Source organism: Hemitrygon akajei, chromosome 13 (genome assembly GCF_048418815.1).
Source record: "Hemitrygon akajei chromosome 13, sHemAka1.3, whole genome shotgun sequence".
In the NCBI taxonomy this organism is placed as follows: Eukaryota; Metazoa; Chordata; class Chondrichthyes; order Myliobatiformes; family Dasyatidae; genus Hemitrygon; species Hemitrygon akajei.
Genome location: NC_133136.1, coordinates 39,918,180 through 39,931,507, shown reverse-complemented (window position 1 = coordinate 39,931,507; position 13,328 = coordinate 39,918,180). Strand labels below are relative to the sequence as shown.

Sequence of the window (13,328 nt, the reverse complement as noted above, 5' to 3'; positions counted from 1 at the left end):
AACAGTTTCAGAGAGAGACTTTTACATTCTTGGGAAGAGACAATATTGAATGGTTGCAAAAGTATTACTATTAGAATTATTGTTTTGTTTTCTCTGGGGGACTAAACAAAATATTGATTATTCACACTGGGGTTTGGCAGAGTGTGTGGTATCTATTCAACTCTAGATGCCAATGTTGAGATGATCCTCTCCATGCCCAGTCATCTCACCTGATTAATACAAAAACATTTAACTAGGATATTATTGACCAGGTTTTCACCTGCTGAGCACATTTATCATTCTCTTAATTAATGCTTTGACTGTGAAAAACACAAAAAAACGTTATCAAGCAAATGGTTTCTTTTGAGATTTTCTGAGGCATTCTAACCATTCATAATTGTTATTGTTGAAGCATGATACTCTCTTCAATTCTAAGGGTTAGATTTAAATTAGTTAACTTGTCAAAGGCCATGGGTCTTGCTGGGTTTACCACACAGTGCATTTTGCACTTGTATAGCCACTCCAAGTTACATTTTATTGTGCATTCTGATCCTTTGACAAGGGAGATTAATATCTACATCTTTTCCTATTTTGAAATTAATGTGTATTGATTGAATATTTAACAGAGTCTTGTATGTCATTGTTAGGATCAATTGATTCTGTATCATTTCTCTTAGTTTGAAGGACAATAAATGTTAATGTTTTCCAGAGTTTGGGCTAGTATTAATGAAGAAAATTGACATTCTTATATATGACTTTTCTGTTAAGGAATTGTAAGATCATTGCACTTTATTACATGTACCCAAGAACAAATATCTAAAAAAAATTGTCTTATTTGTAGACCTTTCTATGTACCACGTAACAACCTATATGGCAACACACCACCTGAAGAACAGATTACAGCAAAAGCTTCAGCAATGAACAGCCGTATTCAGTATTACAGCAAGTTGACTGCTACACACAAAACATTGGTATTGGATTTTCTCATGTTTGTGAAACATAGAATCAGGTTTTTTTTTATCATGGATGTGTATCGTGAAATTTGTTAACTTAGCAGCAGTTCAATGCAATACATAATATAGAAAGGGGGAAAAAGTAAATCAATTACAGTAAGTATATTGAATAGATTAAAAATTACAAAAATTATATATTATTAGTAGAAGTGGTATCTTTTCATTACAAAGAAGCTTGGACAAAATTTATACGCCTGAATTTCTTTTTGGCTTCATCTTCATTCATTTAGTTGGAGATTTAAAAAAACCTCATCTCCACTTGTGTTTTGATGAATTATCCAGTCAGTGGGTGAGTCATTCCAAGTAGATTACTGTTTATTTTCTGTGGCTTGATGATTTGACAAATCTCTGAGAAGGCAATAAGAAAATAAATTGACTTCCTCATCCCATTAGCACATTGTATATGCATAGATTTTAGTTGACTATGGGTTTAGGATATATTCAATAGAAATTAGATGTTGTTTGGGGAATTCTGAGAAGGCTGGTAAAATTAGATGTGAATACATCTGACAGAGATGGCGGGGGGGGGGGGGAATGTAATGTAGAGTGGGACAAAGGAGTGCAAGCTAAAGGAGCACGAAATAAATCCCAGCTATAAAATAACTTCTGTGCTGTTCTTTTGTCACTGGTGGTGCTCATACACAAGCATCCACATCCGCCTCTAATTGCTTCATATTTCTGTGGCGAGGGTTGATCAGCACGGAACATTTTGTGTAATGACCATTGAAATTTAGAAAAGGAATCGAATTTTCTTTCTTTATAATTTGCTAATTTTTAAGTATTTTACAGGTGCCACCTCATCATGTAATTCCAGCTGAAGGGGAAATTTATGTTTACAGTCCTTTAGGAAGTGCTCTGCAATTTGAAAGTAGCGTAGATGGCTTTGGAAAGAATCCCAGCATAGTCACTATGTATGTATAAATTTTACTTTAAGAATCTTGAGCTTAATTGCTGCTATGTGAAATATTTAAGGCTTGAATTTCTCTTTCAATATTTTTATTAATATTATATAAATTGCATTAATACAAAATTCATAGGAATACAAGTAATACGAATTACATTGCATTTAAATCACAGTAATGTGATCACAGTAGCCCATATTTCAAATCAATCATGTAGAGAAAAAGATTGAATTATGAAATGAAATAAAATAGAATAATTGTATTTTCTTTAAAAAAAATCTACTCCCCACTACCAAAATGAGCTGGTTGGTGGGAAAAAAAGGAAAAAAATACCTTACCATGTAATATTATAATAATGGCTCAGATCCATACTTTAATAACAGTTCAAAGATTACAAAAATAACTCAAAGGGTCCCCATAACATTAGAAAATCATGTTTAGAATCAGAAATCGAACAATGAACCTTCTCTAGATCAAGGCACAACATAACTTCAGATGGCCATTCAACATGAGTGGGCAGGGCAGCCTCCTTCCACTTGAGCAAGATTGCCCTCCTGGCCATAAGAGACATAAAGGTCAATACCCGCAAATTAAATGGCTTGAGTTTTGTAATACTATCCTCAACAATACCAAACATGGCAGTCAAGGGGTTGGGCTTAAAACTGACATTGATAAGTACAGAAAAAGTTTGAAATACATCTTTCCAAAATTTTTTGGGGCTCGGACATGTCCAAAACATGAATTAGTGTGGCCACTCCATTAGTACATCTATCACAGTAGGGGGAAATACCTGCGTAAAAACGAGAGAGCTTATCCTTAGACATATGAACTCTCTTCTTTTGTGCAACTTTCAAGAAAAGGTTAAATTTCGAATACTCACTTTTTTCAATACTTACAGATTAGAGATTTTTTAAGATCCCAACTACATACATTTCCTACAAATCCAGATTAGAATATAATAGATACAATTTTTAATCTGAAACCCTTTGACAGCGGTTTAATATCTTACATTTGCAGTCTGCTGTTGGGACTGAAAAAGGCCTCTTTAGATAAAATTAATGGAGACTGGGAAAAGGATTTGCAGATTTTCATATCTAAAGAGAGCTGGAAGATTATTTTAAAAATGATTAACTCTTCATCATTATGTGCTCATCAATCTTTATTACAATTCAAAGTGGCACATTGAGTTCATATGTATAAAGACAAGAATTTCAACCAAAGGATCAGAATTGTGATTGCACTATTTCTTAGGAGGCTGTTTAGCCCATTGAGTCTACGGTGTCTTCCAGAGTAATTCCATCAGTCATATTTTTGACAGCCTTCTTTCTATTTCATAAGCTTATTGACTCCTGCCACCTGATTCTCCTGTCATTCACCTACATTAACATAATTAACATAGCCATTTACTGCTAATCATCATAAAGTGGGAGCAAACCAAACACTGTCACAGAATCTGCATACATCACTTTGGGGTGGGATCAAGTTTGAAGCTAGGTCCCTGGAGTTGGGGGCAATTGTTCCATTTGCCACTCCACTTTACTATACAAGCACATCTTTAAAGGTACTGTTGATCACTACATAAACAAACGGCTCCATCTTTTGAAGGCATCAGATCAGTGTGCCTTAATGGCTGAAAAAAAAAAGTTAACCTGATTCTTAAGAGGATTAAAAAGAATCTAATTTTATTTCTTTTCAGATTTTCTATTTGGAATACCATGATGGGCACATCCATATTGAGCCTTCCATGGGCATTGAAAGAGGTTAGAAGATCCTTGGCATTTTATATTTTTCATCAATATTGTGCTTTAACAATTAAAAAATTGCAACTTCACAAGCCATTCATTGATGTTCTGACTTCTTCAGGAAAGTAATAACCACAAGAGGTTCTACAAATGAAACTTAGCAAGTCAGGCTGCATCAATTGAGGGAAATAGTCAATGTTTCAGCCTGACTTGCTGAAGTCCTCTTGTATTATTGTGCATGTGGCTTCAGAAAATACATATTGTCTTTTCTTTTCCCATTCAGGCAGGATTCACTTTTGGAATTATTTTGATCATTGCAATGAACATTCTGATGCTATACAGTTGTTATCGAGTAGTGAAATCCCGACAGACAGGTGTGTATCTTTAAGTTTTGCAATAAGCTTGTGTTAATGCAATAAGAATTATTTGCACTGAGATACAGGTATATGTATCATGTAGTAAGCAGCTATTGTTGGTTGGAGTATAATGATGACTGGTATGTTGTGGAAATCTGTGTATAGAATTGGCCACAAAATGATACAAAATTGCCCTTGTCATTTTTGTATGTTTGGGGAAAATTATCTATTTGATATGTGGATAATTTTTATTTTCCTATTTATATAAACTTAAGGTCAGACCAAGGTCCCAACTTGAATTAAATCACATGGAAGAATTGATCATTTTCTGTGTAACTACAGTGATCAGTTTCCAGACCATTTGTTACTCCTACTTTGTGCTATTCTAATCAAGAGCAGTCTTTTACACAGCTTCACCTTAAGGCCACAGCAAGTTTTTGAATTTTCAGTGGCAGTAGTTTGCTGGCTAATATAATTTCCTTTTAAGTATTAAACTGTTCTAATATGTTTAGACATGGGCCTTAATGCCTGTTATGCTTTTAGAGTCAAAACGTTATGCATATGTTTATTGGGCTCAAAGAAAGATACCTTATTCATAGGGCATTCATGATTCTGTCCCTCTAAGATGACAAGGGCTTAGTATAGTCATTTTAACTAATTTTTTAACGATGCAAATTGCTTTACTTTAGTGCACATGAGATTAAAGTACACTTTTCAGTACAATTGTGAAAAGAACTCTTTTTCAAACACAAATGAGAAAATCTGCAGATGCTGGAAATCTGAGCAACACACAAAATGAGTTTGTGCTTCAGTAATTAGTAACTAGTTTCTATTTTTAAAGTTTTGTATTGTTCATTGATTAAGGTATGTTTATATGGATTTTTTTTTTGATTTGCAAGAACAGAATAGCTTTAGATCAGCCAGTTATAACAGCTTAATTTCTGGCCTTGTACATAGTTTTGCAACTCCTGGATGTGAAAAGCCATTTTGGTACTTTGTAATTTCCTTGTGAATGGTAGGTTAATGTTTTGACAAGCTGTTTGGAGCAAATCTTTTAATTTTGCAGTTACTTAACCTTTTACATGGAATTATTCAACAAATAAACAAGCAAAAATGGATGGAAAAATGAACTCTGATTTGCGGGGGAGGGTCTTTCACTGTTCTATTTACTCACTGTCTGCTACTGAGAGCACATACGTGAATATTAATTAACATCTCACTGCTAAACATTATTGGATGAGGCCATTTGCTTCTGTAAACAAGAATTGTACATCTTTCCTTGAATCAGCCTGATGTTGTCCCAAACAACACACACAGGCCAAATTAAATGTAGCTAAGAACCATTTAATCAGCCTCTCATGACTGTGCTGTCAAGTAGTACTTGTCCATCCCTATTCACCCTTGGCCAGTTCGGTTTTACCAGGATTCCAGACCTTATTGCAGTCTTGATCCAAATATTGACTAAAGAGCTGAATCCCAGAAGTCAGCTGAAAGTGCCTGACTTTGATTTTGAATTTGTATTTAATCACATGTGGCTTCAAGAACCCTTATTAACTCTTTGGTCATCAAGTGTACAAAAAATGTTGGCTTGTTGGCCAACAACTTCACTTCCCCTGGGTCGTTACTATAGGAATTCTGCATGGTATTATTTCTAAGGCCTCACTGTCTTATAAGGTCATAGTTATGTAGCATAGAAGTAGGTCCTCCAGCCCACAGCATCTATCCCAGCCCTTTACTGCCAATTCTATTATCCATCATTCTGTCATTCACTTGTAAGTCTTGGGAATTCAAGTTATTGTCCCAAGAAACTCATATCATAAGAGTCCCTGCATTCACCCCCTGCTTACAGTTCATTGTAGATTCTAATCACATTCTTAGTGAAAAAGTTCTTCTTTGAAATCCTCTAAACTTTGTACCACTAGCCCTAAAAACCTGTGATCTCTGGTTTTTGACACTTCTGCAAAGGAGGCAAGTTTCTCACTACTAACCTTTATCTTTGCCCCTCACAATTGTACATCGATCAGTCATCCCACAACCTCTTCTGGTCTAAGGAAAACAAACCTAACTCATCTCTTGTATCTGTGGTGTTGCATTCTCGGCATCATTTTACAGTACCACCTTCAGGGCAATTGCATCCAAGCTGCTCCTGGTAGTCCAGCTGTGGCCGAACAATATTTTATAATGTTACACCAGAACATGCCTGTTGTTGCAGAAGGTACAGAAAGCTGATTATATGCCTTAATCAGCTTGTGTCCCTCTAATCCTGCCTTCAGCGTGTCTTGGACATATACAGCAGAATCTTTGTTTCTTAGTACTTTCAGGGTTCAACCATTTATTATGAATGTCTTACCCTTCCAAGTCATAGTAAAAAGCATTTTCTTTAGTTATCAGGATTAGATTCCATTATCCTCCTCATGATACTAAATAATGAATGCAATTTTCTAGTGCAAGACCATCCTAATTATCAAAAACATCACTTATTTTCAGTCATCTTTGAACGTGCTTATCATACCTACCACACTGACATCCAAATAGTTATTGCACATGTGGAGGGGGGGGGGGGGGGGGAACTGTAAGGGTTCTGGCACAGACCTCTGCAGTACATCACTGATCACAGGTTTCCTATCACAACAACAACCCTCCTCCATCGCCTTTTGCCTTCTGTTACTAAGCCCATTTTAGATCCAGTTTGCCCTAGATTCTTATGGCCATTTCAAATTTGTAAGTCTTGCTTTTAGGTAAAGCAAAGAAATTCAAGTTTATTCTTAATAGTTATGTATGCATTTTCTTTTTGTTTTGCAGTCGCTAGACAACATTATGAATTGCTGAGTAATACAGCATGGAATCAGGCCCTTTGGTCTTACTGGCTGACCAGTGTACTTCCTGTTAGTCCCCATTGCCCACTGTTGGGCTACATATTTAAAACCATCCTGTGAAGGCTATTGTTTGCAATTGACCACTTTTTTTCCAGTCGATCTGGTTTGGGGCTTGTCCCTCCAACCATGCCTTCATTGTTTCCCAACCAACTGGTAAATTCTGTTTCAATTCTATCACCAACTCACTATGTCAACTAGTTTATTTGCTGAGTTGTTGGCATGGTAACTAAAATTAGATTGCCTTTCTTATGGAGTGAGTGTGTTTGTGTGTGTCTGGCTTTGCCTCCCCCCTTCCCCCCTTGATTATTTGTCAATTTTTTTTCTGGATTTGGTGTTTGATGAGAGACGTTCTCCTGTTTTATTTCGTACTCTCAATCAACAGTCACGTGTGTTTTCACTTTCTTAGTTTTTACTGGGCCAAATCTTGCCATGGCTGTCAGACCAATTAACAATTAAGTAAAGATGACCAATTTCTGTCATAACCATTTAAGCCACTAGAGGTCTCTGACTCAATATCATTTTGCAGTTCCTTGGAGTTCCCAAGGTGTCGCTGTTTTTGGGGACTAGTCACTGTTGGTTGCCTTTCAACTTGATTGACATGAAACACTGCCCACTGGGTTGGCCAGACCATCCTCAGAAAGTCTGCCTGATGCAATGCAGATTTCACTTTGCGGCCCTGAACACAGCACTTGACCACAGACAAACTTTGCCGTTAATTCAAAGATCTGTTTTTTTTTGTTGATTTATTATCTTTTTCATATTGCTCTTTGAGCATGTTAAGTGTTTTTTTTGCTAAATCAGTGCGTTTGGGTTTCAAAGTATCAATCTGGATTTGTAACTCAATATGCTCACGACTTCACAGCTCAGTTAAACTATCATTTTAGTTCCTGACCGCATCTTTTTGATCTTACGACGTATTGCTTCAATATCACTTATAAGCCAGTCCTCACTGGACTTGGCATCAATAGCACATTTCTTCTGTTATTTCTTTACCATTGGTATCAAGTTTATATGCATCACTTAGTGCTTAAGATTTCAGTTAACTTTGCAACACACTTGCTGGTCTGATTCAAAGCTTTGGCCATTGTACTAGTTTCTATCTTAAGGAGTACTCTTCACTTTTAGACATCAAAAATCTTACAAAACTCACAAACCCCATTGTGACTATAATAGAGGGTTACAACCAAACAAACATCAATCTGATATCTTAAAGCTTTTGGCCTTTTGTCCCACAAAACACACACCCCGTTGTAACTATAATATCAGACTTTAGGTTTCCAATAATTCATACCGGCTCCACACAGGTTGTATAACAATGAATCCACTCATTTTTAAACTCCCTTTAAACAATGTGCTGAAGATAGTTATACTTGGGCAATTAAGGAACAGATGAATGTCTTGCCTGCCAGGTGCACGCTTAGCTTCCTTTCTTCAAGCAGTCACCCCACATTGGGCACCAAATTTCTGATTCTTGGGGTTCTTACAGGAGTCAGGAATGACGAGTGTTAATTCTAAGATCGCAGTTTATTTTAGAGTACAAACAAACATGAGCACTAGGCAAGCTAAATAAAGACTACTGAAAAACGTCACTTTTATAGATGAGATGAGGGAAATTCCTTGGATAAGATTAAACAAGTTAGTAGGCTACATAATTATAACAATTACATTACGTGGATGATGTGCTAATACTTAGACAATGAAAAATGAGAAAGGTAATAAGCTATTAGTTTAGTTGCTTTAGTCACTTTCAGCCAGTGACTGAAAAATTCATGAGTTTATAAAAAGTATAAATCATGTATATTAAAAAAAATTATGATTAAAGCTGTGGTTTTCAACACCACACTCAGCCCATGACCCTCAATGTAGCTTTCCAAGTACCTCTTAAATGTTGCAATTGTTCCCACCTTAACCACTTCCTTTGTTAGCTTATTCAAGGAACTCACTACCTACTGTGTTAAGAAGATGCTCTTCGGTCTCTTTTAAATCTTTTCTCTCTTGTGTTGTTTCTGTGCCTATTTTGAACTCCCCAACCCTGGGGAAAGACTATGACCATCCCCCATATCCATACCACTCATAATTTTATAAACTTTAACAAGCTAGCCCCTCACTCTATTGCATTCTAGGAAATGAAGGTCCAGTACAGCCAACCTCTTCATGTAACTCATGCCTTCTAGTCCAGTCAACATCCTTGTAATTTCCTTTCTAATGGAATAAAATATATTTTGTCTGTGGATAGCCAAGCAACCTATAGAATATTTGTTGAGCTAGCTGAGACCAAGTAGAAATTCAGTCTTTACGTTGTGCGGCTTATGCAGTCCAGTGCTGATCCTAGCGGTGTCATTATTCAGGAGGCCATTGGGGTGAGAGGACATGGATGCTTGCTATTGAACTGATCTGAAGTTTATTAGCTGTTTTTTCTAAGTCCTGTTTTATTGTGTTAAGTATTGAGCCTTTCCTAAAATGATACTGTTTTCTTTCCCAAAGTTCCTATCGATACATCAAGCTGGGAATTTCCTGATGTCTGTAAATATTATTTTGGTTCATTTGGCCAGTGGTCCAGTCTTCTTTTCTCTCTAATTTCCCTGTTTGGAGCCATGATTGTTTACTGGGTCCTTATGTCCAATTTCCTGTACAACACAGGAATATTTATTTTCAGTAAGTACAAATGAAATGTCTTATTTTCAATTATGATTTTGATCAATGCAGTCTAGATCTATTAATTTCAAAATGTAAACTTTACAATGACTGTAATACAGGAACAGATTCAGTTTTATTTAAATTAAAATCTCAATTTCAGTCTGACTTTTACAGAATACTTTGACCTCAATTGATTTTGTAATTTATAATAAAAGATTATTTAATCAGTGCTTCTGTAGTTTGGGAATACAATTTGACATGCTTAAGATTTTAAGGTATCCAACAACTGATGTGTGCTAGTCCAAGATGTATGTTAAATTGTATATTAAAAAATCGTGGTCTCATCAGCCATGTTTCACTTAATTTATCTTTTTTTCAGATTATGTTCATAATGTGTCAGAAGTAAATCCTGTTTTGAGTACAAATGGAACTCCTAAAGGTAGGATTTTTGGTTGACAAGATGTAATGTATAGAATTTAGATATAACAGGAAAGTTATAATACATTAAATCATGAGATAAATTGTCATCATGCCCTTTAATGAAATTTATTTTGTTAATGCTTTACATAGCTGATTGTGCTATGGTGCTTGTAGTTATGTAATGTATAGTCTTGTCATAGTTCAAAATTAAGATTTTTCAAAATCTTTATTTCTTTTGATTGCTCGCAAGATTTAAACGAGATCACCTAAAATTATTTTTCTTATATACAGTATATTTTATTATGGTGAGTTGGGAGAAAAATATTTAAAATTATACACTTATTTACTGGGCTCATGTTCAAAATATGATTACAAATATGCACTTGAGTACTTTCAGCAGCAGAATGGGTAAAGAAATTAGTTTCTAGGTGAATGCCAAATTATTTAATTAAAATACAGGGAATATTTTTTATACTTTTAATGTCTTGTGTTTAAGCATTGGAATAGTGAATGGGAGTTTGAGCTTGTACTAAAGTAACCTACACCTTTTAAGAAAAAGTTTAAAACAACATATCACTGTTTTGCAAGAACCTAATTGGTAATTTGAAATACCATACTGTAGTGTTCCTTGTTGTAAAGGATATGTAACTTCTACTTTTTCTTTCAATCGCTAGAATAATTCAAACTAAATACTAATCATCTCAATTTGTTTCTAATGACAAATCTAATTCTTAAAACTATAATGCATAATCAATGTAGTTTGCTAACTGAAGCACAATTTGCTTATCATGATATTCTGGTATTTTTGATTGTGTAACAATTGTTTTACAGAACTTGTTCTATTATTTTGTTTTTCATTTCAGTTGTTTGTCCGGACCCACCTGGAGCTCATGTAAAGAATTCCACTGACATGTCTTTCATCATAAGTAATAACACAGCCTTACATGAATTTCAGAAGTGGTGGAGCAAAACAAATACAGTCCCCTTCTACCTAATTTTCCTTTTATTTCCTCTCCTTTCTTTCAAATCTGCCTCATTCTTTGCAAGGTTCAATAATCTGGGTAAGTGTTCAATTAACATCGTGATGCGCCTTTTGGATCTGGTTGAGTATCAAGAAAGTTGATTGCATTTTTTTCATGAAATAATTACTAAGTGAATTCAATTTGGAAATATTTTTGTGACTACAGGGTTAACTTATTTGAGCATAATCAAAAGTGTTGAAATAGGAGTTAGTCCTGCTGAATGTTGAGAAACTTTTCCATGGAGAAGGCAAGCAAATAGCTGATTTTAGATTTTAATTTTGATTTGTTTTGACTTGCCTTGCAATTGTCTGAATTTTTTCTTCAGTTTGTGGTGGCTTTTAAAATTTAGATTTTTTAAAAAAAAGCTTAAGATTGTGCTCCTCTGTTAAACCACTGTCACATTCTATTTATTTATTTGATTTGCTTCTAATTTTGTGATACCAATATCTGAGTTGGAAATTTGTTAACTTTGTGCCCAGTTATATCAGATTTGTCTGGGAGGTTGGGTCCTGTGGAATTCACGGAGGGCTAGTCTGGTGGTTTCAAAATTGGTTCAGGTAGAATGCAGAGGGTGGTGGTTGAAGATTGTTTCTTGGAATGGTCTACTGGTGTGTCACAGGAGTTAGTGTAACCTTGTCATTTGTAATTGACAAATGATTGGGATGTAGATTCACTAGGTTCGATCAGTAAGTTTGTGAATGACACAATTAAGAGATGTTACAGTGAAGGTTATTATAGATTATGGGGATCTTGGTTAGTTAGGGAAGTTGGTTGAGGAGTGGCAAATGGACTTTAATACAGATAAGTATGAGGTGATGTATTTTGGAAAGTCAAACAAGTGTAGGACTTCCAAGCAACACATGAAATGCTAGAGGAACTAGCATTCAGGCAGCATTTATGGAAAAAAGCACAGTTGATGCTTTAGTCCTACTGAAGGATTTTGGCGTGGAGGAAAAAAGCTGGGGAGTAGATTTGAAAGGTGGGAGGAGGGGAGAGAGAAACACCAGGTGATAGATGAAACTTGATGGGGGAGGGCTGAAGCAAAGAGCTAGGAAGTTGATTGGTGAAAAAGTGAGAAGACACTGGAAGAAAGAGAAAAGGAGGGGGAGGAGGAACACCAGAGGGAGGTGATGGGTGGACAAGGAGGTAACATGAGAAGGAGATGGGAAGAGGAGGGGAGGCATTACTAGAAGTTTGAGAAATCAAAATCTTCCCCCCTTCACTATTTCCCATCCCCTCTTCCATCTTTTCATGTTATCTCCTTGCCTGCCTATCACCTCCCAACCTCCCAGACTAGTCTGCAGATTTTCTCTTGTTTGTCAAGTGTAGGACTTGTACTCTGAATGCTAAGGTAATAGGGGGTAATGAAACAGAAGAACCTAGGAGGACAGATGCAGAGCTCATTTAAGGCAACATTGCAAGTAACTAATGGTAACCAGAGTGGTGGTAGGAGTTGAGACTTTATGTTGCAGTTTAAGCTGTTGGTAAGGCCACACTTGGAGTACTCTATACATTTTTGGTCACCCTTTTATAGGAAGTGTGTGACTTGTTGGAAAGAGTACGGAAAAGATGTCGGGTCTAGAAGGCCTGAGTTACAGGCATTGGCTAAGCTCGACCTTTATTCTTTGGAATGTATGAGAATGATGCGCAACCTTATAGAGGCTATTAAAATTGAGAGGCATGTAGAAGGTGGATGTTAACAGGTTTTTCCACAAGTCCAAAGTTGGGGAGGGCATAGATTTGGGTGAGAAGGGAAAGGTCCAAAAAGTACCTGTGAGGCAACCTTTTAATGCAGAGTGGTGAAAATACGGAGAGTTCAAAGTACATGTATGTCACCATATACTACACAGAGATTCATTCTCTTGTGGGCGTTCACAGTAAATACGAAGAAACACAATAGAATAAGTGAAAAACTGCACACAAAAGCAGACAAACAAAATTGTGCAAATACAAAAAGAAAATACGTAATAAATATTGAGAAGATGAGTCCTTGAATATCTTCATTAATTCAGCAGTACTACCCAAGCGATTACTCTTTTACTCATTCTCAGTTTGGAGACCTGAGAAATAATATAATGAATCATGTTCTGTATAATTACAAAGCATTTGTGGTTCCTCTTCTCTGTCGCGTAGAAAGGATGTGACATATCCAGGCTCTCCAATATTTCCCTCCTATCATCAAGTGTGAGCCCATAAACCAATATTACTTTTGCTTAATACAGTCGATCCTCCTTATCCGCGGATTCCATATGCGCGGGTTCAACCAACCATGGATTGGGAAAACCCGGAAGTTCTCTCTCCAGCACTCATTGCTTTGAGCATATACAGACTATTTTCTCTTGTCATTATTCCCTAAACAATACAGTATAACAACTATTTAC

General features: G+C 36.0%; 1 protein-coding gene across 2 annotated transcripts in view; it reads left to right on the top strand.

The window, feature by feature from the left end:
• slc38a9 (solute carrier family 38 member 9) overlaps positions 1–13,328 on the top strand; it is a 47,687-nt gene that overhangs the window by 16,704 nt on the left and 17,655 nt on the right. For both annotated transcript variants that reach the window (XM_073064441.1, XM_073064442.1), the window contains exons 3-9: positions 821–950; positions 1,782–1,903; positions 3,591–3,654; positions 3,920–4,010; positions 9,353–9,523; positions 9,885–9,944; positions 10,789–10,986. In XM_073064441.1, the coding sequence (XP_072920542.1) occupies positions 821–950; positions 1,782–1,903; positions 3,591–3,654; positions 3,920–4,010; positions 9,353–9,523; positions 9,885–9,944; positions 10,789–10,986 (836 nt within the window). The remainder of the gene's footprint in view (positions 1–820; positions 951–1,781; positions 1,904–3,590; positions 3,655–3,919; positions 4,011–9,352; positions 9,524–9,884; positions 9,945–10,788; positions 10,987–13,328) is intronic.